Raw genomic sequence first — 22,462 nt, forward strand, 5'->3', positions numbered from 1 at the left:
ATCAAGTGAGTTACATAGTTGCTACTTGGCAACTGTTACAAGGTACATAGCATGTATGCTGAGTAAGTACGGCACAGTTATGCCCAAGTCACTGTTGCCAGCAGCCCGTGCTCATGCACCAGGGTTGCCTACACCACACACAAGGCTCTGACAAAACGCTCTTCGCCCCCTATGTGATGTAGTCCTTGACGTAGCTCGGCCGTCGTCTGGTGCGCTGAGGGTGGCCGGACTGTTCAGAGAGTTACACCAGGTGTGATACAGGTGGTGGTGAAGGTTCCACCGGGCTTGAGCCAGGCAATGAGGGTGACCGGCTACTGGTTCTTTCGCAGTGTCAATACCCTCGGTTGGCAAAGTTCGTTCCTCAGAATGCTCACAAGGCTCCAGAAGCAATGGCTCTTGGCCAACAGTCTCATTAGGTGACACAATTGGAGGTTTATCAGAGTACTCATTTCATTCTCGGCTCCTTATCTGATCAACATGACGCTTCCACTGACAACGGTCTATGGTACGCACCTTGTAAGACAAGGGTCCAGTGATGTCGTACACAACACCAGGCAACCACTTTGGGCCTTCAAGGTAATTCCGGATGAATACAGGCTGTTGGTACTCAAAGTATTGCACCTTCCGGTTGCCTTGCTGTGACAGTTTTTCTTGCTTATCCCTCGTCTCCCCCAACAGGTCTGGGTGCAGTTAGTCCAGTGCAGTGTGTAGTCTCCGGTCCATCAGCATTTCTGCAGGACTCTTGCCTGTTGTCGAGTGTGGGAGAACATGTTGGCTTAACAGGAAACGAGAGTTTAGTGGCCACGTCTCAACCACTCATGAGTCTTAGGACTTGTTTTGTTTCCTGCACCATGCGTTCAACCTGACCATCAGAAGATGGGTGGTAAGGTGCCACTCTGACATGTCTAATTTGGTTGTCTCACATGAAAGCTTCAAACTCCTCTGAACAGAAGGCTGTTCCATTGTCCGAGACCATGGTGTCTGGAACACCGTGTACTGAAAACAATGCACGCAATTTGCGGCACACAGACATTGATGACATAGATTTCAAAGGAAGCACTTCCAACAATCAGGAGTGTGATACTAGAAGGAGAACAGTTCCTTGAAATGACCCTGCAAAGTCAATGTGGATCCTAGACCACGAATTCTTCGCATACTCCAAGGGTGCAACCTTGCACATGGCAGTTCTGGCCTCGTCTCTTGACAGCGCTGACAAGCTCGGACCTTCTGCTCGATGTCCCCATCGACTCCTGGCCACCAGACTGTGCTTCTTGCCAAGGCTTTCATGCGCGCGATACCAGGACGCGTACTGTGCAGCAACTCCAGAACATGACTTCTTGCTTGGTTTAGAATAACTGAGCCTGCTGCCCCACAGAAGACAGCCACGGTATTCGGAAAGTTCGTGCTGTCAACAAACAAATGGCTTGAAGTCTTCCTGAATTTCTCCATGGGGCCAGCCGTTGACCACCCAACGTTGAATTCTAGCTGAGATTGGGTCACTTCGTATGCACTGGGCAATCCTGTGGGCATCCCAAGCAATTTCTGGTGCTGACTTCAGCATTCGCACTTTGCCCAGCTTCTCACCAATTGAGCGTACATCTGCTGCCGCAGGTAGTCGACTTAGGGCATCTGCTTTTCTGAGGCACTGTGCGGGTCTGTACTCATCAACATACACAGATAACATTAGTGACCATTGGAACATCCTCGGTGACAAAACCTGAGGCATTGGCTTTGCATGGTGCAATAATCCCAGTAGAGGCTTATGATCAGTCACTATGTGAAAATGACGGTCATAGATAAACTTGTGGAACTTCTTGATGCCAAAGCCTATAGCCAAGGCCTCTCGGTCCGTCTGTGCATAGTTCCTCTCCACTGCTGCCACTGCCAAAGGCTACTGGCACCCATTGGATGATAGTGGCATAGCCATTATCATCAACATAACTCAACACTGCCGCAAGCCCATATGGCGAAGCAACACGGCTTCTGGACACTGCAATGGGTCAGGACAGTTGATGACTGCAGCAGCTGCTTAGCTTGATAAAAGGCCTCTGCTTCTCGTTTTGTCCACTTCCAGCTGCTGTTTTTATCAAGCAGCCTGTGCAAGGGTTCTAGTGTGTGCGCAGCACCATGCAGGAACCTGTTGTCGAAGTACATGGCATGCCATACTACGAATAGTAAAATTCCAGTGTGAATCGAATCGAATAGCAAACACTATTAGAAAAATATTCGAAAGTTCGAATATACGCACGCCCCTACTTGAAAGCCCATCTCGATTACTCAGGAAACAGACATCAGCAAAAACCTTGCTCGCACGCGCTGCATCATTGTTTTAGATCAGAGGGCAGGCACAAACTTACCCGTGGGCTTCTTCCTACGTTTTGCATCCCTTCCGTAACCAAGTGGTTGCTCGTTGATGTCCAGCAACTGCACACACAGAAATAACAACGCAATTTCAACACGTTGCATCGATCACAACAAACTGCTTTTGAAAGCAACTAAAGCACAGCATTCACTCGATTCTTATATGCACAACTTCTCCAGAAAATGTGCTTACGTACAACACGTGGGCTGAACTTCGTATGAAATGCAAAATTCAGTACTAGGTGGTGTCAAAATCTCATCCCCCAGCCCCCACCTATCAGTGCCGAAAGTCGTGCCATTCGTGCCAAAAAGGTCGGCAATGGACAGCACCTGGTACACCTCCTTTCATATCTGACAACCAGCAATCTCAAATGCTGAGGTTGCTCGGCGTTTGTTTTGTCTTACGTGCCATGTTTCCTCGCCTACCTTCTTTTATCATGACCTCCGAGTTGTACAAAAACCTGTTTATGAACATACCACACTGTAATACCTAACAGAGTGACCTATGTGAAAATGATGTTATCACATAATCTTGCTTAAATTATCACGTGGTGCACAAGGCTGTGCAATGAGAGAATATACCTGGGTTTTCATGCCAACTCTGAATGGAGTGCCTTAGTCAATAGCGAGAGCTTATGTCACAGATTGTGTCGGACCCACAGAACATCCTCGCACAATTGTGTACAGTATGGATAATAATAACATCTGGGGGTTTAACGTCCCAAAACCACGATATGATTACAAGAGACGCCGTAGTGGAGGGCTCCGGAAATTTCGACCACCTGGGGTTCTTTAACGTGCACCTAAATCTAAGTACACGGGCCTGAAACATTTTCGCCTCCATTGAAAATGCAGCCGCCGCGGCCGGGATTTTATACCGCGACCTTCGGGTCAGCAGTCAAGCGCCATAACCACTAGACCACCATGGCGGAGTGTACAGTATGCAGAACCACATTTTCCAGACAATAGTCCACATACTATTAAAGAGACGAAATTTCTGAAGGCACAGATTACTTAAAGTTGTGGACAACACGATTTTAATTTTAAGGAGGTGTCAATGCTCTTAATTTTTTTTTTCAATTCTTCATCAATTTTTCTGAAACCTTACAGAATGCATGTATATTTGTGTTCTGATTTCAAATACAGTCGCCGACCGATAAATCGGACACCAATAATTCGGACATGCTCGGTAATTCGGACAGTCGCGCGGCACCGCCGATGATCCCACAGAAGTACAGTAAAAGCTCGTTAATTCGACTCTCGTTATTTCGGAAAATCGGTTAATTCGGACACGTCATCTGGTCCCTGTAAGTATACGCATCACTCTATGAGACTGGGCGCTCGTTATTTCGGACAGATTTGACCGCAAATCGGATAATTCGGCGACTTTCGGGCCGCTGGCGAGGCTCGAAAACGAAAAAAGAACAATTCGGAACAAAAGTGAAGCTCAAACGCAGCATCGCCATGGACATCAGTTATCGACTTGGCTTGGATTGAGACTGGTTGAACGCCTTTTTTTCACGTGTGGGTTTTGTTGCTTTCAAATGCTTTGTTCCCGTTGGCGTGCTGCATCGTTGATCGCCGATTTATCGAGGAAAGTTTCAGTACGGCTCCTTTAGCTTGATCGTTGCTGGTGCTTTTGTGCCGACTTCTCGTGCGACCGCACTCTCCGCCGATGGCAACGCCGGCGAAGCGGCCCAAGTACGAGGCCAAGGACTTCACCACCAAAGTAGAAATTTTGCGTGCTCTGAATAACGGGCTCTCCCGACAAGAAGTGATGAAGAGTGATGAAAGGGGATCCTTCAATCGGCGGCAAGAAGCAAGGAACGAGTAACCGTACTTTTATCCCCCAACGTGACGGGAACCGAGCGCTTGCCGCTTCTCGTTATTCGCAATGCCCATAGACTGTCGCGCCACCGAGCGGAATTCAGGAGCGTCCTCTCGAGGAGGGTTAGTAGACGACAAAATGGCGGCACTATGCAGTCGCTTCCTTGTTCAGCTGTGCTAGCCTCAGTGTTAACGCGTTGGCAAGAAAGGAACACTACGACTTTGCATGTTCCCTGCATCAGTGAATAAACCGGGCCCTCCGCGACACGAGAAATCTGATTCGTTCTTGCGAGACGCGAAGTTTTCGTGAAAATACGTGGCAACTCGCGCTTTCAATGCTAGCCCACAGTGTACGCATACTATCAGCTTCGCGAGGCTTTCTGTAGCCACGTAGGTAAGTTAAATGTTATCGTCTGACATATTCAGTTGAAGCTCACCCTGTTTTACTTGCATATATAATTGGTCAGTGTTTCTTGTAGTGCATGAGTCCCATAACACTGTACGCGGAAGGGAGGTCGCGCGGGCTCGCGATGTGCTCAGCCTCATGTATAACTAAGCGATCTCAAGTTGGCAATACATGAAAATAGGGCCTCTATCCTTTGTCAGCAAAGCGCTGTTACGAATCGTGCGAGCGACGTTTCAATCATTCGAGGACGCGTCTGCTCGACGCCTTTCATGGAGCGAACGCTTTCCATCCACGCCGTCCTTCGCCAGTGTGTTGGGTTTCATAGCCACCGCTGCGCCTCTTGTTTTTGTACGTTTGTTGATAGGTGGCAGCACACTGCAAGCGATTTGCTTGTTGACCGGTCTGAGAGCAAAATGTTCTCCGCGCCCAGACGTCTCTGTAATTGTAAACGTGGTGACGCGGAGTGGTCGAAGTCGTTCGGCGGAGGAAATTCTTCAGATTGCTTTCAGCAGTGATGTTGAAAGAAACCATCTTGAGGACGAGGATTTTTCACTGGACGTAGAAGACTGTGAAAGCACCGAGAGTGACAGCGACGATGAACCACCAGCTGCTAACTCACGAGGAGCGAGTTGCACTTCACGTCCCCTCGAGCGCTAATGTTCTTTCACGCTCGTAAGTCACTTTGATTGTATTTAATGTATAATATCCTTGAGCGAGATCAAAATAAAAGCATTGTTCCTCTTGTGCATTGCATGTATCACAATTATTGTGGATATTATGGAGCGCCGCATGCCGCCAACACGCTCGAGCTCGACCAGCGAAGCGAAATGGTTAGAGCGATGGAACGTGCAGTCACGGCCACAATCCACGCCTCACGGCGAACTTCTTCGACGTTGCGAAAAGCATACGTGTGCGTTCTTTTCGATATTCATGTTTCGATCGTGCTGATCGAACCTGCAACATGCGAGTGAAGTACACACGGCTAGAGTCTCAGCATGGCTGTGACACAAGCGCTACTGAATGGCATGTTAAATGCTTGTGTTCCGTTGAAGACGTAACTCCGCGTTTCCGACTGCGCAAGCAATGACGACGGGGTATTATCACAGAACACTTTTATGTTTGCAAGCCATCATCACGCGCAGCAGCGATGGCGCTACTCGCTGGCGGCCTACTACTGCGGCAAATCCGTCAGGCAGGCTCGGTACGTACTACCTCGGAGTGCCGTTCAGCTCATACGTCAATTCTAGTTCATACATGTTCATGTATATAGCACGCACAGGATTTCGCAAAGCATCGTTATGCACGATAACGGAGCTGAAATATAACCTTTCACTTCGCAGCAAATAATTAGGTGGCGAGTACTTAGCACTTTCCATGGTTTGGGAAAGTATTTTAGTCTCATATCCATTTCAGTGCAGCTCGTGACTTCATCCGGTGAAAGTGGCACGGTTCGCACGTCCTATCTGTTCCTATGCTAACGAACGGGTTGACCCTCCTCCTGGCGCCATCTTGAAAAGCACGGCGCGCCACCTATAGTTCGTGGGCATTGCGAATAGGAAAGGTTCGAAAGCCACGCTGCTTTAAGAACATCAACAATCTTCCCGTGGATTACCGTGCCAACCGAAAAGCGTGGATGACAGGTGAAACTTTTGCGGTACTGCAGACATCATGCGAGCTGCTGAGCACCTTGATGGGCTCAGAAAAATTGTGTCCGCGCGAATTTCTGCTCGAAAACACAAGCATCCGCGATTACTTTGTTAAGTAAAGGTATGCTGAAAAAACTCGTGCATTTATTGTGTTTATTTCGACCATTCGATAATTCGGACATTCGGTTAATTCGGACATTTTTTCCGGTCCCTAGAAATCCGAATTAACGAGCTTTTACTGTAATGTGTAAAGACGACCGATATTTCGGACAGCTGCGAGATCTACATTCGATAATCCGGACCCTCTCCGAGACTGTCGGGCACGCCGAATCGCCAGCCATATATTATCTCCTACGGCACCCGTACCATCAAAGTATGGCCTCAGAGATCAAAACGAAAGCTAATTGGTGATCTATGAGGCTTTATTTCGGTCGGTACTTCATACCGCAGAGATTTGTGATTGGAAATGCCAATCTTGGAGGCACTGGTCAACTGTGGGAAATCATATCGACATCGCGAACATCCTACATTCCGGTTCCGCGCTGCGCTGCTATCGCCGCCATTCGCCATTCTGTCGAACGCGTCTGCGGTAAAGCGTTTTGCGCGCGCGTTCATTTTTATCTTGAGACTTGCTTTATTTTACGCTCTGCTGTCTCAAAAGATCTGAGTTAAATGGCGCCAACGGTGCCCTCACAGCCAGCGCCGAAAGCCGCGCCGACGACAACGAAACGCGGCAGATACAGTGGACTGCCGATTTTCCAGACATGCTCGAAAATCCGGACGCTTTCGCGGCACCATCACCAGCCCCACAGACGTCAATGGTCAAGAACGTCGGAAATTGCGGACGCTAAAACTCTTCGGTGTCCGATTTTTCGGACTTTCTACCCAAATTGCAGGTCCGAAAGGCAATAATTGAAGCCCCCACCTCTGCCGCGTCTATCATCTCGTAGGTTCGAACCAGCGCTTTCGCGAGTCGACCTGTTTGCGATAGTAGCAGAGTCCGAAAGTCAGCTTTGTCGCGATGCCAAAGTGTTATGGGGTGAAGCGGACCGGAAATTCAAAGGGGCCGTTATCACGGCGCCGTGCGGCGATGTCTTTACGGATAAGCAGTGGAAATGCACGGAGGCGTGATGGCGGCAGGTGGCAAACGCGCGAGTACAGCTCAGTCGCTGACAAGCCTTACGATAAGCATCCTCAGTCAACTGCTCGATAGTGCATGTGGCCTGGTGCAGCTGCATGCGTAGTGCACGCATTTATTAGGCGAGAACCCAAACGCGCCGCGCCGCCATTCATGCTGCCTCTTTGTGCGACTGCTAAGTGCGCCGCACAGACGCGTTCCTTCGCGAACGAAACCAGCTCGTCATCGTACAGTGATCACATCACACTGGCAGAGATACAGGCGGACTTGGTTGCACATAAGCGGAAGTGTGGGCAGCAACGCATTGACAACTTTTTTCGGCCACCGGGACCCTGAAGTGTCAATAAACGTATTTTTTTTCTGACGCATTCGTTTTTTCGAACATTCGATAATTCGGACTTATTTACGTTCCCCGTGGAGTCCGAATTATCCGTCGTCGACTGTATATGCAGTAAATTTTTCAAGTATAGTATGTAGTTTTCAAAATATAAAATATTTCACGTGTCTTCTGGGGAGCAAGATTTTTCCTAAACTGAGAGAGTCGCAAAGCAAGTCAGTGTATCACCATAATCTGGAATCAGAGCTGCATGCTGTACAACAAAAATGGCTGTTCTACACCCATTCGAACAAACGCTATGGCACGAACATTCGTGAGAGAAATCCCAGCTTGACATTAATTCACTGGTGAATATTCAACATACCATAACTATCGTTCAAATAGGTTTAGAACAACCAATTTTGTTGTACTGTATACAGTTCTGGTTCCAGATTATTGTGATATGCTGATTTGCAGTGGAATAAGTTGCACAATGATAGTGCTACGCATGTGATATGCAAGTGAATTCCACTTACAATACAGTAAAACCTCGTTAATTCGAAGGCCTCGGGACCGAGAAAAATATCCCAATTAAGCGGGATTCCCAATTATCCGAAACAACGCGAAATCAAAGAAATCAGCCAGAAAACGTGATGTATGGAAGTCACACCTTTATTGTGGCAAGTCAGCCTACTTGGAGAAAAATTCCTCCATGCGTGACTGACGCGTTCGGTAGTTCCCAGCACTGAAAGTCATATTTTCCAGCCTGTCAATGAGGCGCAGCATCTCAGCCTCGCCGCCGTTGCACTCGACGAAGCTGCGCACAACACTCAAGGCATCGATGACATCCGCCAAAGGGGGTGCTCGGGAGGGCTCGTCATCGCTGTCAACATTAGAGGCCGAATCGGTCGATCTCGCAGCTATCTCGCTGTCGATGTCGGCGTAACACGTCTGCACTGTGCACTCGACATTTGCGTACTCGGAGAATCCGATTGGAGTGCACTCCTCGTCCGCGTGCAAAGCCTCATATCGAGCGCAGAGAGTCTCCCCTTCTTCATCAAACGGGCAAGTGACAGCGGTGACAGCAAACTCAGCGGAGGTTGCCTCTTCTTTCACAAAACCGGCGTGCTCAAAACACCGTCGAATAACGGTGGCCTCCACCTGCCTCCATGCGTGAACAATGAGGCAAATACCACCGAGGAGGTCAATGTTATACTCCTTTCCGTTGTCATAGCAAAGGAGCATTCGCTTCAACAGATTGTAGCGATATATTTTCCTGGTATGGTGTATGACGCCCTGGTCCATCGGCTGCGATAGCGACGTCGTGTTCGGGGGTAGAAAGACCAGCCTGATTGCCTGCAGGTTCTGAATGTCGCCGTGAGCTGGGCAATTATCGACGACGAACAAAACGCTGCGCCCTGCGGCCGCAAACTTGCGGTCAAGGTGCCGCACGTATTCTTCAAAGAGTGCAGCCGTCATCCAAGCTTTCTTGTTGTTTTTATAGATCAGGTCATCCTTGGATGGCAGTCGTGCATTTTTGAAACAACGAGGCTTTTCTGTCTTCCCAATAACAAGCAGTGGCAGCTTGTGCTCACCGCACATGCTTGCACCAAACAAAACAGTGATTCTATCTTTGTTCTGTTTCCGCCCCTTAATGTCTGCCTCCTTCAAAGCGAACGTCTTCGTAGGCAACATTTTGTAGAACAGAGCAGCTTCATCAAGGTTGTAAACATCTGCTGCTTCGTACTTGGCGAGTAGTGGAGCCAAGGTGTGCTGCTTCCAGCCGTCGACAACAGACTGATCCGCGCTGCCACTCTCGCCACAAACAGTCACGAATGTCAGGTTGTTGCGCTCCTTAAATCGGCAAAACCATCCATTGCTGCATTTAAACTCAGAATGTCCAAGTTGCAGCGCCAGCTGGTTGGCCTTCTCACGCAATATGGTCCCATTCACAGGAAGGTGTGCTGCGTTGGCTTTCTGCAGCCAGTCGATCAGAGCTGCTTCAACGTCGGCGTACGTAGGCGGGCGTACTCGTGTACGCTTTGACGAGTGCGTCTTGCTGTAAGCATCGAGAATTTTCTCCTTATTCTTGATGATGTTGCACAGCGTTGACAGAGGCACGTGGTGCTTTTCGGCGAGAGCCGTTTTCGACGCCGTCGACTTGCTGGCCTCTTCAATTAAGCACACCTTTTCGTGCAGGGACAAGCTCTTGTACTTCGGCATCTTCCTTCCAAGCACACCTCAATCAACTAATTCACAGGGAAGACACTCAAGCGGAGACAGGAGACAAATGGAGCAGTCGCACCGAATCGCACAATGCTCGCCAGCCGACATCCAAATGGCACAAAGACTCCACAAAACATTCACTTCGCTAGAGTGGCTAACATCGCTGTTGAGATGATGATGATCATGATCGCAACCGCACGCATCGCCGCCTGGCAATTGCTAAAACATGGCGTCTACGACGTATTTCCGGTAAAAAAAAACATGGCCTTCGAGATCCGTACATCAAAAAAAAAAAAAATGCATGTTTTAGTTACAGCCTCCGAGATTCGCAACACCCTTTGCATATCTTGGAAGTCGCGGCCAAGTGTGCCAATTAACCGGGAAGTCGCAGACTGGCCGCACCAATTATCCGGTTAAATTTACATGTAAAAATTTGGGACCGCGCAAATAATACAAATTATCCGGGATTCCCAATTAACCGAGTACAAATTACCGAGGTTTTACTGTATGTAAGGTGGATGTTTCTGTGAATGCATGTACGAAACACTGTTCCAAAATGTGCCATGTATGAACTGAACAGGTGTGCAAGACAAACTAAAAGAAATATATTGCAGCAAGGTTGTCTGCTTGCAGGCCCTGTGATAACTAGTCCCTGCCATTTGAACTACTTTAACCATAATGGACACAATAAAATTTGCAATTGCACTGAAAAGATGCCGAGCCTCTAAGATACTCAAGCTCCCTGTAGTCTAGCGTGTGAAAGAACTGAAATCCAATCAAACAATGGCGAAAGAATTTGACATTGATGAAAAATGTGTTCATGAATGAGCTGCTTCCCTGGAATGCCTAAAATGTTGGGCGCCTAACCGAGATGCCGGGTTATGAAGGTGAAGAAGACGAGGCATTCTCAAACCCAACATGCCTCAGACATCGTTTTGGCGGTTTTTAGGAATGGCTATTGTATGCAGGAATGTCACTGGGAGGGACCTTCGTCCTGCTGTGGACATCAAATAGGCTGACAATGATGATGATGAAAGCAATTTCAATCATGCAATTAAGGGAAGGTTTTTAACTTTGTTATAATGACAGTTGAAAAATGCATAATGAACATGTGCACACATATTCATAGCCAGCAAGTTAAACTACAGTGGTCACTCACCTTGATGCCGCCATCTTTTTTGTTCCCCAGAGGCTTGGTGAGAGACCGACTGAGTGGAGTACCCGAACTGAGACGGTTGCCACTGGTGGGCGTCTTGAAGCCACCCGTTGGCACACGGCTTGGGATACCCCTCAGTGGGCCTGTAAACATGTCCAACAAATTAGGGTCCAATCACACAAGTACGCTCTGTGCTGACCCTAAATCATCTCCGATAATTTTTTTTAACCTTTCAAGTAAACGCGCGCATCGAGTTCACAATGATGTCACGATGAACAATGCTAAACGCGGCAGCGCCGCGAGCCAGGGGTGCGCCATAAATTCAAAGAAACAATCCGTTCTCCTCGCCGGGCCTTTCGGTAATCCCTAGCATTGGCTGTGACGCCAACATTCGCGTCCAGTCATGCCATCCACAAAAAGAACCTGTTTGTCTGCTCGCAGGTACGCATGCTTGCTGCTGTTCCTCGCACGGTGAGAAGGAGCCCTTGGCCAGAAGGAGAAATGAGCCTATGAACAAAGCTTAGCGAAGGAAAGAGCGAAGCAAACGGGGCTCGCTTCTGGATCATCAAACGCGTGTAGCTCTGCTATCAGGGCACTGTTTTGAAAAATTCTTGCCGCTGCATGTTTGTTGAAGACTTGTGCACAACTGCAACATCACAACTAAATTTCGACCTCTGGGCGGTTTAGGGGCCTTTGACCCCTAATGGGAGCAAGAGTACCCCTAATGGGAGCTTTAATGGGAGAGACATGGGTACTGAAATTTTTTTGCTCTTTATCGATTGAGATGAAACTTTCCGAGTTTATGTGTACTTGTATGCAGATTTCAAATGCACAATTATTTTTCTTATATAGTTAGCAGTTTTTGAAATATCAAACATTTTACATGCTTTTTTGGGAGCAAGAGCTTGCCTAAACTGAGAGAGTTACAAAGCAACAAGCACATCAAAATGACCTGGAATGAGAGCTGAATGCAAGAAAACAAGAATGGATGTTCTAAACCCCTTTGAAGAAAAGTAATGGTATGCTGAACATTCACGAGCAAGTATAGGACAAGCTGGGATTTCAGTCAGTAATGTTGAACATACCATAACTTTTGCTCGAATAGGTTTAGAATATCCATTCTTGTTTTCTTGCACTCACCTCTCATTCCAGGCCATTTCAATATGCTTATTTAGTTCGTAACTCTCTCAGTCTAGGCAAACTATAGCTCCCAAAATGGCACATGGAATGGATATTTTAAAAAACACTGTACTACAAAAGTAATTGCATATTTGAAATTAACACACAAATATACATGAACTCAGTGAGTTTTACCTAAATTGATGAAGAATTTAAAAGAAAGTTTTTCAAGCGCAGTGTGCCCCCTGAACTTTGTGATTGCCACTCCAAAGGTCACCCAGTTACACAACAACGCCACACCTCCTACCAATTCTCCCATAGTCGTGCACTTGCACATGCCCGCAACTTCATATCTAAGGTAATCGTCTTGAATTTAAGGTTTCATGCATGCAGAACTAAAAGGAAGCAGCATAAATGCACTGTTGTCCAAGCCGACATCAATTCAGTCGAGATCCTCGTGTTGTCCCAGAAAACGAAAAGTACATACAGAGCACCATTCGAACACCGCGAGCTAACATGAAAATCCAAGATGCAGCTTCAAGGTGTTTGCCTCTCATGTCATATTATTATCTTCCCCTAAGTGCAAGGTCAACATCGACAGTTTTCAGAATTACGAGGACACGGCTACTCTCTCCACTAGCACAGAGATACTGCTGTCAGCATTAAATCAGAATCAGTTTTTCACATTCTTAACACCCCATTCGATAATGAGAACAAGCTTGATGAGCAATTAGTATGTGGTTTAATGACCTTTGGATCTAAGCAGGATGTAGCCCTTTCGCATTTAAAGAACACATTCTGCAGTCTTGAAAACAGAAAGCTCTGCGTTTAAGGTATTAAAGATACCCCAAGGTAATGATTCATTTTTGTCATCACGTGCAACATACACTGAGAATAAGGACATTCGAAGATAGGTGGACGGCACCGACCAAACACAGGAAATGAGCTTCACTGCAAGCATTATGTGGAATGTGTAAGTACAGTTCTCATTGAATGAGGAATGGAGGTGCAATTTACACTTCCTCCATGTTACTTTCATGACACAACTGTAGCCTGCTGATCTTGCACTACTCCCCAGACTGATTTCATGAGAAAGCAAATTATGCGACAATCTGTTTTAGCACTACCTATTCCAATAAGTGGCATTTGCTGCTTTGTTGCTTCCAAACCCATTTAACCAGAATCTTTGCAGTCAAGACTGAAATTCAACAAGAAAAATCACCCAATGGCTCACACATATGTGGGTCATCATGCAAGTCTATTACTTATGGTAACCCGAAAACATTTGTGTCTGATAAAGCTGGATGTCAGCAAAAAAAAAGAGCAGTGATAGTATGGGCAGGACCTAACAACGACTATCGATTTCCTATTTGCTAGAAGACTGTTCATGGAAAATCAACGAATGGCATTGACAAGCTGTCATGCAAGTCTATGGATTATGGCAAGTCTTCTAGGTCGGCATCTAATGAATGGAGCCATCAGTAACAAAAGACTGGTGACAAGTCATGCATGGCCAAACCACTATTGCCGCTTTCCCATTCAGTAGAAAACTGAAGGGGTGTGTTTGTGTGCACAATGTTTCACTCAAGAGTAACCTTACGGTCATGGACAACAGCCAATGACCAGCATAACGAACTATAGTGCAAGTCCATTACATAACAGGCAGAGCATAAACAGACAGGTCCACATAAGCCACTGCAGAGACCAAGAGATCTTATACACTACACTGTCAGCCGCCTCCCACGTGCGTGGAATGATATTTGGCTTCTAAAGAGATTGCGAATGTTTTCTTGCCATATTTTATAAAGATGTAGTGCACACATCAGCACGACCCTGGATGAATCGTAAAGAAGCGCTCAAAGCTAAGTCCTAATGCCACCCAAGAGAGTAACAGACAGGCAAACACCAATTTTGACAACAGTCAAGTATCTTAGCACTTTAAAACACAAAACAGATCTGACATGAGCTGGTGTGTTGCAGCAACCACACAGCACACAAAGCAAATCAATTCCTGTGTTACAGCCACATGCAGCGGCTTGGCGAAGCATCATAATGACATTCAAGCCCAGCACAACTCCCGATAAACAATCTTCAATATGGAGATCTGAATTTTCTACACATTTCTGAGGCAGTGACGGGGCTAGTTTATATCAATTTGTGCAGCGTTCTATCATATGCCGGGTAACCGCAGTTGTACGGTGCTGCACTTATTTGATCCAGATTTGTATCTTCAATGAGACAATAACCTTGTTCAATATGCATCTAATATTGCTCACACTGACAGACTGCCAAGTTATAAAAGGAGAGCAACGTGGCATAAACAACAACACTTAGTTGCTGCAATATGTGGAGTCTTACTTGAATCATTCAGGTTCTTTGTAAGCCCTCGACACCTAATGGGCACAGATGAAGACGATGTGTTCCGCTTGGCATTTGACAGGGCATCTTGTGCTGAAATAGAGAATACAACGCGTCAGAAAACTCTAATAAATGCAGAATCTAGCCAGTTGCTATAGCCCCGAGAGGAAATACAACGACTAGACCACCTCCCATACGATCGCTCAAGATAAGCATGTCCTTCATTTGCTTGATAGTGCGTGTTTATGTTTACCTAGTACTTTGTATTATATATATATGGGTCACATGCGGTTTTAAATGTCTATTTATTCATTTCGAATACTTCAAAATTTCCTAGAATTTAAATTCGTTTCGAAGCGAATTCGAATACTGTAATATTCGTTCGAATATTCGGAGAGCTCGAATATTCGCACAAGCCTGATACACACACACACACACAGATATATATATACAGTAAAATCTTGTCATTACGAGCATCAGATTAACAAAATTTTCAGATTAACGAATTTCTTTGAAATCCCCGCCAGAATGCCTATATTGACAATGTAAAAAACTTTTAGTACTACGAATTTCAGAATACCAAATATTTCAGATTAACGTATGTAATTTAACCCCGAAATCAACAAGGTGCTTCGTTATTACGAAGTTCCGTGAATGTTTCAGCACGGAAATCACTGAAGCTTACACCTCTCATCATCTGCAGCAGATATGGCCGGGAAACCCGCTTCAACAGGTGCAGCCCCATCAGCGTTGAGGTCAACGCGAGCGTCACCAACCGGTCAAACTGGTCAAACCAAATCAAACAACGTCGTAGGCTTAGTCCCGCTGTTGCCGCTGTTCTCACCACGTTTCCAGTTGCTGAATTAAAACGGCAAGTTGGGCGAGTTGGTAGTTTGCTGAGGGCATCGTTTGCCGAGGGCAGCACGACCCGGACTAAGGACTGAGAGACACGTACACAAACAAGCGCTGACTGACAACTGATTTATTTCATCAGACATGCAGTAAATAAGTACACACAAAAAAAATGAACACGTGGCACGTGTCTGTCGTGAAATTATATATATATATATATATATATATATATATATATATATATATATATATATATATATATATATATATTTTATCTGTTGTTTTTTTACCTACGCTCTACTTTTATTGTCTGGGATGAGGACGTCATCGTTCAGAAACAGGGGGTGTGCATAGGTTCCTAGGTCGCCCCAACACTTAGTGAGATTCTTCTTGGCCGGGTTGACCGAGCACTCGAGGGAACTTTGGCAACAACCGTGGTTAAGTGCTTCAGGTATGTTGACGACTACCTGATAGTCATCAGGTCGCAGGCAATCCTTAGGAAGGTTACCGATATTCTCGCCTCGTTCGAAAAGGAAGCAATGGGTCTCAGCTTCACCCATGAGATGCCGACTAACCAAAGAATACAGTTTTTAGACTTGCTGTTAACCTTCACAAATCATCACATTTGCTGGCAGTATCAACCCAGATCGAATAAACCGGTTTTGAATTACGCTTCGGCGCATTCGAAGCTAGTGAAAAGAGGCATAGCTACGACATGTTTAGGATCCGCTATCAAAAAGTCCTGCCCCCACCTTGCCAGTCTGAGCTTTTCGCAACAGCTCGACCGTCTTAAGAACGCCGGCTTTCCGCAAACCACCCTTATCTCAGTACGCGAACAGCTGGTAAAAAAGATTAAGAAAGTAGTAATTCATCAGCCACAGAATCAAACAGAAAATAAGTTTGCAGTAATCCCCTACGTTCATCAGGTCGCCCATGGGATAAAAAAGACAGCAGGGCGATACGGCGTGCGGGTGGTCTTTTCCGCAAACAACTCGTTGAATAAGATGTGTAATCTAGTAAATAAACCTAGATCGACGGGCAAAGATACATGCACTATGAAGCACAAAATGCAGTTCGTGCCATGCACGATGGGGGTAGTTTATGTAATCACACTGTCATGTAGAAGGAAGTATTTTGGGCAGACGGGACGGTGCATTAATGTTCGTCTCAGGGAGCACCACACAGCCGTCAAAAATCACACCAGCACGAACTTAGCTATACATTGTAGAAAGTGCCATTGTGAGCCAATGTTTTATGAAACACGAGTAATATACAGAAATTTTAACCAAACCTTTCGCGAAATTGTGGAAGCATACCACATACATATAAATCAGAGCGCATGCGTCAGCCAGACTTCAGTTGCTCTGCATGATAAAGAAGTGCAGTTTTTGAAACATGTAATCAAATGAATCCCTTCACGACAGACACGCGCCACGTGTTCATTTTTTTTGTGTGTACTTATTTACTGCATGTGTGATGAAATAAATCAGTTATCAGTCAGCGCTTGTTTGTGTACGTGTCTCTCAGTCCTTAGTCCGGGTCGCGCTGCCCTCAGCAAACGATGCCTTCCAGTTGCTGTCGTTTGGAGCTGCGAAGTTGAGATCATGTTGTGTGGTCGCTTTTCTGGCAACGAGTTCTCCTGGCCCCAGTGTTAAAAAGAAGCGATGCCAGTTTTCGCTCAAGGAAAAAGTGGACATTCTGATGGAGCTGAATGCTGGAAAAAAGCAAGTGGACATATGCAGGGAGCGTGATATCGCACCGTCAACAGTGGCAACGATACTGAAAGATCGGGAGAAGATCATGAAATTACATAGAGAATCACAGCTGGCTCCCTCAAAAAAACGCTTGTGGCTGGGCAACTACCAAACCGTTGACGACGCCGTCCTCACATAGTTTAAGGATGCCAGACAACACGGTGTGCCCTTGTCAGGCCCTATTATTCAAGAAAAGGCGCGACAGTTCACGGTCGCATTGGGCACCTCCGGCTTCGATGCAAGTGCCGGATGGCTCTATCGGTTCCGGCAAATGAATGGCATCATGTGGCAAGTCGCGTGCGGGGAAGAAAAGGCGGCCGATGCCAAAAGTGCGATTGCCTGGCGGAACGAGTGCTTTCAGGAAATCGTCAAGTCGTTCAGTCCAGACGACGTTTTCAGCGCCAACGAAACGGCGTGCTTTTATCAGCTGTTACCTGATAAGACAATGAGCTTTAAAGGTGAAAAATGCAAGGGCGGAAAAAAATAGCGTCTTCGTTTGTCAGTGCTCTTCTGCTGCAACGCCACAGGCACGGAAAAACTCAAGCCTCTTGTTATTGGCAAGTCCACCAAGCCTCGCTGCTTGAAAAATGTTGTCTCGTTGCCTTGCGACTATTGGGCAAATAAGAAAGCGTGGATGACGTGAGAACTGTTCATGCAGTGGCTGCTGCAGTTCGACAACACAATGAAGAAGAAACAAAAGAAGGTTCTTATAATCGTTGATAACTGCTCGGCACATATGGTGAGCGTGCGTTTGAGCAATGCGCAGCTTGAATTTCTGCCCCCGAATTGTACATCTTTGCTCCAACCTTTAGACCAGGGCATATTAAGATGTGTGAAGGCCGAATTTCGGAAGCGACTTGTGCAGCGCCTTCTCATTAACATACGACTGAAGCTGCCCACGGAGGTCAACATCCGTCAAGCCACAGAAATGCTGACAGGGTCGTGGTGGAACGTCAAGGCAAGCACCATTAGCAACTGCTGGCGAAAGGCAGGTCTTCTCGAGAAGTCGCTTACGCTGCAAGACTGCGAGCATATGCCATGAGACTGCGATGACGAAGCGGAGCTCGACCCAGAGCTTTGGAATGAGCTTACCGAGAAGCTCCCGGTAGACGCTGCGGTAACCTTCGAGGATTACGTAGACAGTGACTGCGCAGCGGCTACGTCCGCAGAGCTCACCCGCGAAGAAATCGTGAGTCAAGTGCGTGAGCAAGATTGCTGTAGCAGTGACGAAGACGACGCTGGAGATGCAGAGTCTGGGACAACGGAAGAGACTACAGTCAAGTCCACTTACAACAATATTGAGGTGCCATGAAAATATCATTGTTATAACCGATTTTGTTATAAGCGGGTTATGCCGAAAATAACAAAGAAAACGTGACAAACAAGAGCATTTAATGAGGGGAACATGATATACAAGAGCACTTAATGAGGGGGAAGTTGCTTACACTTTTCACTTTTTAGCAGGTAGAAAACCGTAAGCAGTCAGCTTCGATACTGGCCATCTTATTGACATCTTTTTGTAAAGCGTCCAACTGCTGCGCGTGGCCGAGCGGAAGGTTTTTAGCAAACACAAAATCGCGCAGGGAGTCGATCATTTGCAACGCTTCCTGATGCGACACAGCCTGCATGAGTTCCGGTTCCTCCTCGTCATCACTGCTGTCGTCTTCCGCGCCGGTGACTGCAGCGACGATCGCCTCGTCGGTGAGGTCCTCATTTGTTGCTACTGCGTCATCGGCGTGCAAAAACTCCTCAAGTCCCGATGCGTCTCCATCCCCACCGTTCACCGACGACCAAAGTTCGATCATTTCTGCGTCGGCAGGAGCGTCGCGGCCTTCCACTTCCGCCTCACTGGAATCCCCAGCTAAGCCCACCTTACAGAAGCAATTCACGATGGTGGAGGAGCCGACTTCTGCCCATGCCGCAAAAATGAACTACACGGCCATCAGGAGCGAAACCTTGAAGTCCGGCGCAGGTCGGCGTTCACGTATGAAGATGTCCAGGTTCAGCGCCAGCCTGCTTGAAGCGCCTTGAAGCAAGCAACCACTCCTGCGCCCATGGGTTGCAAGCCCGCAGTGGTGTTGGGAGGGAGGAAAAAAATCTCCACGTTCGAAAGCTTCTGGGCGGTATGATGGGCGGTGCAGTTGTCGAGCACCAGCGACACTTTCCTGCCTTCGTGCTGCATCCTCTCGTCGAACTCGACCAGCCACTCGCAAAATTTTGCGCGTCATCCACGCTTTCTTGTTGTGGCGGTAGCGAACAGGTATCCTCGCGGCACCACGAAAACAGCGAGGATTCCTCGACTTGCCTATCACAAAGGCGGGACACTTGTCACTGCCGTCCATGTTAGCACAGAAACAAACTATCACTCGCACTTTGCTCTGTTTGCCGCCCTTACAGGCATCGCGCGTGCGTCTTTGAGGGTAGCATCTGAAAAAACAGCCCAGTTTCATCACCATTGTACAGGTCTCGGTCCGCGTAGGCTTCGCGGATGCAGGGCAGTGCTTCCTCCAACCACTTCTGCCTAGCATTTACATCCAGCGAGCCTGCCTCTCCGACGACTGCCTTGTACACAATGCCATGCCTCTCCTTAAAACGCTGAAGCCAGCCACCCCCGGCTGGAAATCAGTGTTGCGAAGGAGGTAAGCGAACCTCTTCACCTTCTCCGCCAAAATGGGATCACTGACTGGCAAATTCATAGCGCGAGCACTAAGGAACCACTGGTACAGTGCATCTTCCATGTCTTTGTAGGCCCCGTGCCTAACCCTTTTCCGGCCGTCATCCATTGCGAGGCTAGCACCGCTAGCACTGGCATGGCTGTCACTTTCGGCTTGCTTGAGTGCATTGCGAATGATGCAGGATACTGTCAGCTGCGGCAGGCCATACTTGAGCACCAAGCTGCTCACTTTCTCGCCGGCGTTGTGCTCTCTCACAATGCTACGCTTAACTGCCAACGGTATTGTCGTTCGCTTCCTCTTCACTGTGGTGTCGCTTTCTGGAGGACGGTCTACCATCGTTGTGCGTGCAACGATGTCCGCGCATGCGGGGACAGGAGGATCGAGGCGACAGTGACCACAGAACAGGAACAGTGACAACAGGCAAGGAAAACGACGCTGGTAAGCACCAGGCTCGGAACACATGCAAACGGCGGAGCTGGAGACGTGGCCAAACTAGCGAAGAATAGGGGAGGTCGGCACAGTGCACACAGCGGTGTTGCTGCTGCGGCAGCTTAGGCGCCCCGGTGCTTTTTCTAGAGGCAGCGCACCCTCAGAATGGACTGACCCACTGACCGTAGAGGCGCCCATCCGGTCCTCCTCCTCCTCCTTCGCGTCGCCGCGGCAGGCGAAAGCAGCGGTGGCATGCGAGCCTCTTCGGTGCGCACTCACCACGTGCGAGGCCAAGTGCGCTATCGCCTGGCCACCGCACGTATGCTCTCATGCCCTTTTGCATAATAGGCAGGGTTGAAGTGGCATTGTCGCAGCGTTTTTGCATTTTTGTTTCGTTCAGGGTTGGTTCCAGTGCCCCCATTTAATTGTTATAACCGATACTGCATCATGACAGCATTGTTATAAGTGGTTTATTTTGCCATAGAATACAATGAAAAGCTGACAGTGCCGCGGCTGTCCATTGTTATATCCGATATATTGTTAAAACCGGTATTTTTATAAGTGGACTCGACTGTATTTCCAGCTCAGATGTTGTGGTGTTCCTTGAGAAGACCCGATCGTACCTCGGGTGCTGCAAGGATGTACCCGAAGACATCCTTAGGAAGGTTGCGGACGTGGAGGCATACGTGCACCAGCGCCTGCTTTCTACTCGCCAGAAGAAGATAACCGACTTTTTAAAGCAGTAAATTGTTTCCACTCGGTGCCCAGTGTTTTCGTTCATTGTTTAGGCCCCAACACGTGCACCTCCTGCAAAGGTACGTTATTTTCGCTGTTGTGTTACATTACCGAAATCATTTTCCAGTACTACATTTCAGAATAACGAATTAAATTCGGCGGTAATGCGAAGTTTATTGTAACGAGACTCTACTGTATATATATACGGCCTCATGCTGATATCATATGACCTCATGCTATATATGAGCTATGAGGCATGTCTTTGTATGAGGCACATGTGTTTATGTTTGCCTCATACTTTGTAAAGTTCCCAACACGTCAAGAAATCAACAGAGACGTCAACTCCATTACGCATGGCCTCCAAGACTGCTGGTGCGATTCAAAGGATTTCAGAGGTCGTGCATTAGGTAACCTTTCTACTACATCGCCACATTTCCAGAAGGCAGCAGCAGATTCGGCGGGGTGAGCACGGTGCATAAAATTCTGTCAGCCGAGGGACTGAAGTGATGACGCCTAAACCACACTACAACTTTGATGTATCAGTTTGATGCAGTTTCAAGCACTAAGTGTGAATACACTGTCGGCATCCTCAATAATGCTGTTTTCAGGCAACACATCTAGCTTTGCGGAAATGGAAGCTATTATTATTATTGTTTGATATGCAAACTTTACATCAAATCTGTGAAAATTTACCATATGTTAGCTCAGAAATTTTCGCTACATGCTTCCCATAAGCCTAGCAAATCAGCTTGGCAGAAGCCTTCAAGGAAGAGAAATGTTTTGTGAAAGGAAGAAATTGCAGCTTTATTCTATGGTCGGTTGGATGACACTTTATATACTTCTTACATCTCATGGCTAAGCGCAAGCAGCAACCGTACCAACGTTAGGAAACCTTACAGAGGCTAAAGGCAGGTGAGCGACTTACACTTTTGGAGAAGTTCAGCACGGAGGGCAGCTGATTTGGGCTTTCGCTTCAGAGCAAAGTGCTTCACTGGCTGCGGAAGCTGGCCAACTAATGCAGTCAGGGCGTGTTTGTTTAGGTACAGGCACTCCAGGGGAAGGATGTTCTTGTCGGCGTGTTTTTTCACTGCAGGGACAGCACATGGTATTTTGCACTGGGTACAAAAACAACACATGTTTTCCACAATACATCTGTAGAGACTATATATCCTATATAACGTAATGTCTATGTCTAATATAGTCTATATAACAGACTATATAACATAATGAAACCAATGGGTAATAAAGCTAAGCAAGGTATAAGGGACACTATTTGTAGGTTTTAAGTGTAATATAGTATATCTGACATAAATGGAAAAGAATTAAAGGAGATGAAAAATCAACTTGCCACAGGCATGGTCCGAACCTACAACCTCCAGATAACGCGTTCGATGCTCTACCAAGTGAGCTGCAGCGGCGGTCGCTTTCCCATCCGCTTTATTGGGTATTTATGTTTTGCGTAAA

At 47.1% G+C, this 22,462-nt stretch overlaps 1 protein-coding gene across 4 annotated transcripts in view; it reads right to left on the minus strand.

The window, feature by feature from the left end:
* LOC119381666 (negative elongation factor A) overlaps positions 1-22,462 on the minus strand; it is a 90,979-nt gene that overhangs the window by 63,880 nt on the left and 4,637 nt on the right. For 3 of the 4 annotated variants that reach the window (XM_049412441.1, XM_049412440.1, XM_049412439.1), the window contains exons 3-6: positions 21,924-22,085; positions 14,554-14,646; positions 11,080-11,219; positions 2,358-2,424 (exon numbers count right to left, since the gene is read on the minus strand). In XM_049412441.1, coding sequence (XP_049268398.1) covers positions 2,358-2,424; positions 11,080-11,219; positions 14,554-14,646; positions 21,924-22,085 — 462 coding nt within the window. The remainder of the gene's footprint in view (positions 1-2,357; positions 2,425-11,079; positions 11,220-14,553; positions 14,647-21,923; positions 22,086-22,462) is intronic. The other variant, XM_049412442.1, reaches the window with a different exon arrangement.

This window comes from Rhipicephalus sanguineus, chromosome 2 (genome assembly GCF_013339695.2).
Source record: "Rhipicephalus sanguineus isolate Rsan-2018 chromosome 2, BIME_Rsan_1.4, whole genome shotgun sequence".
Taxonomy (NCBI): domain Eukaryota; kingdom Metazoa; phylum Arthropoda; class Arachnida; order Ixodida; family Ixodidae; genus Rhipicephalus; species Rhipicephalus sanguineus.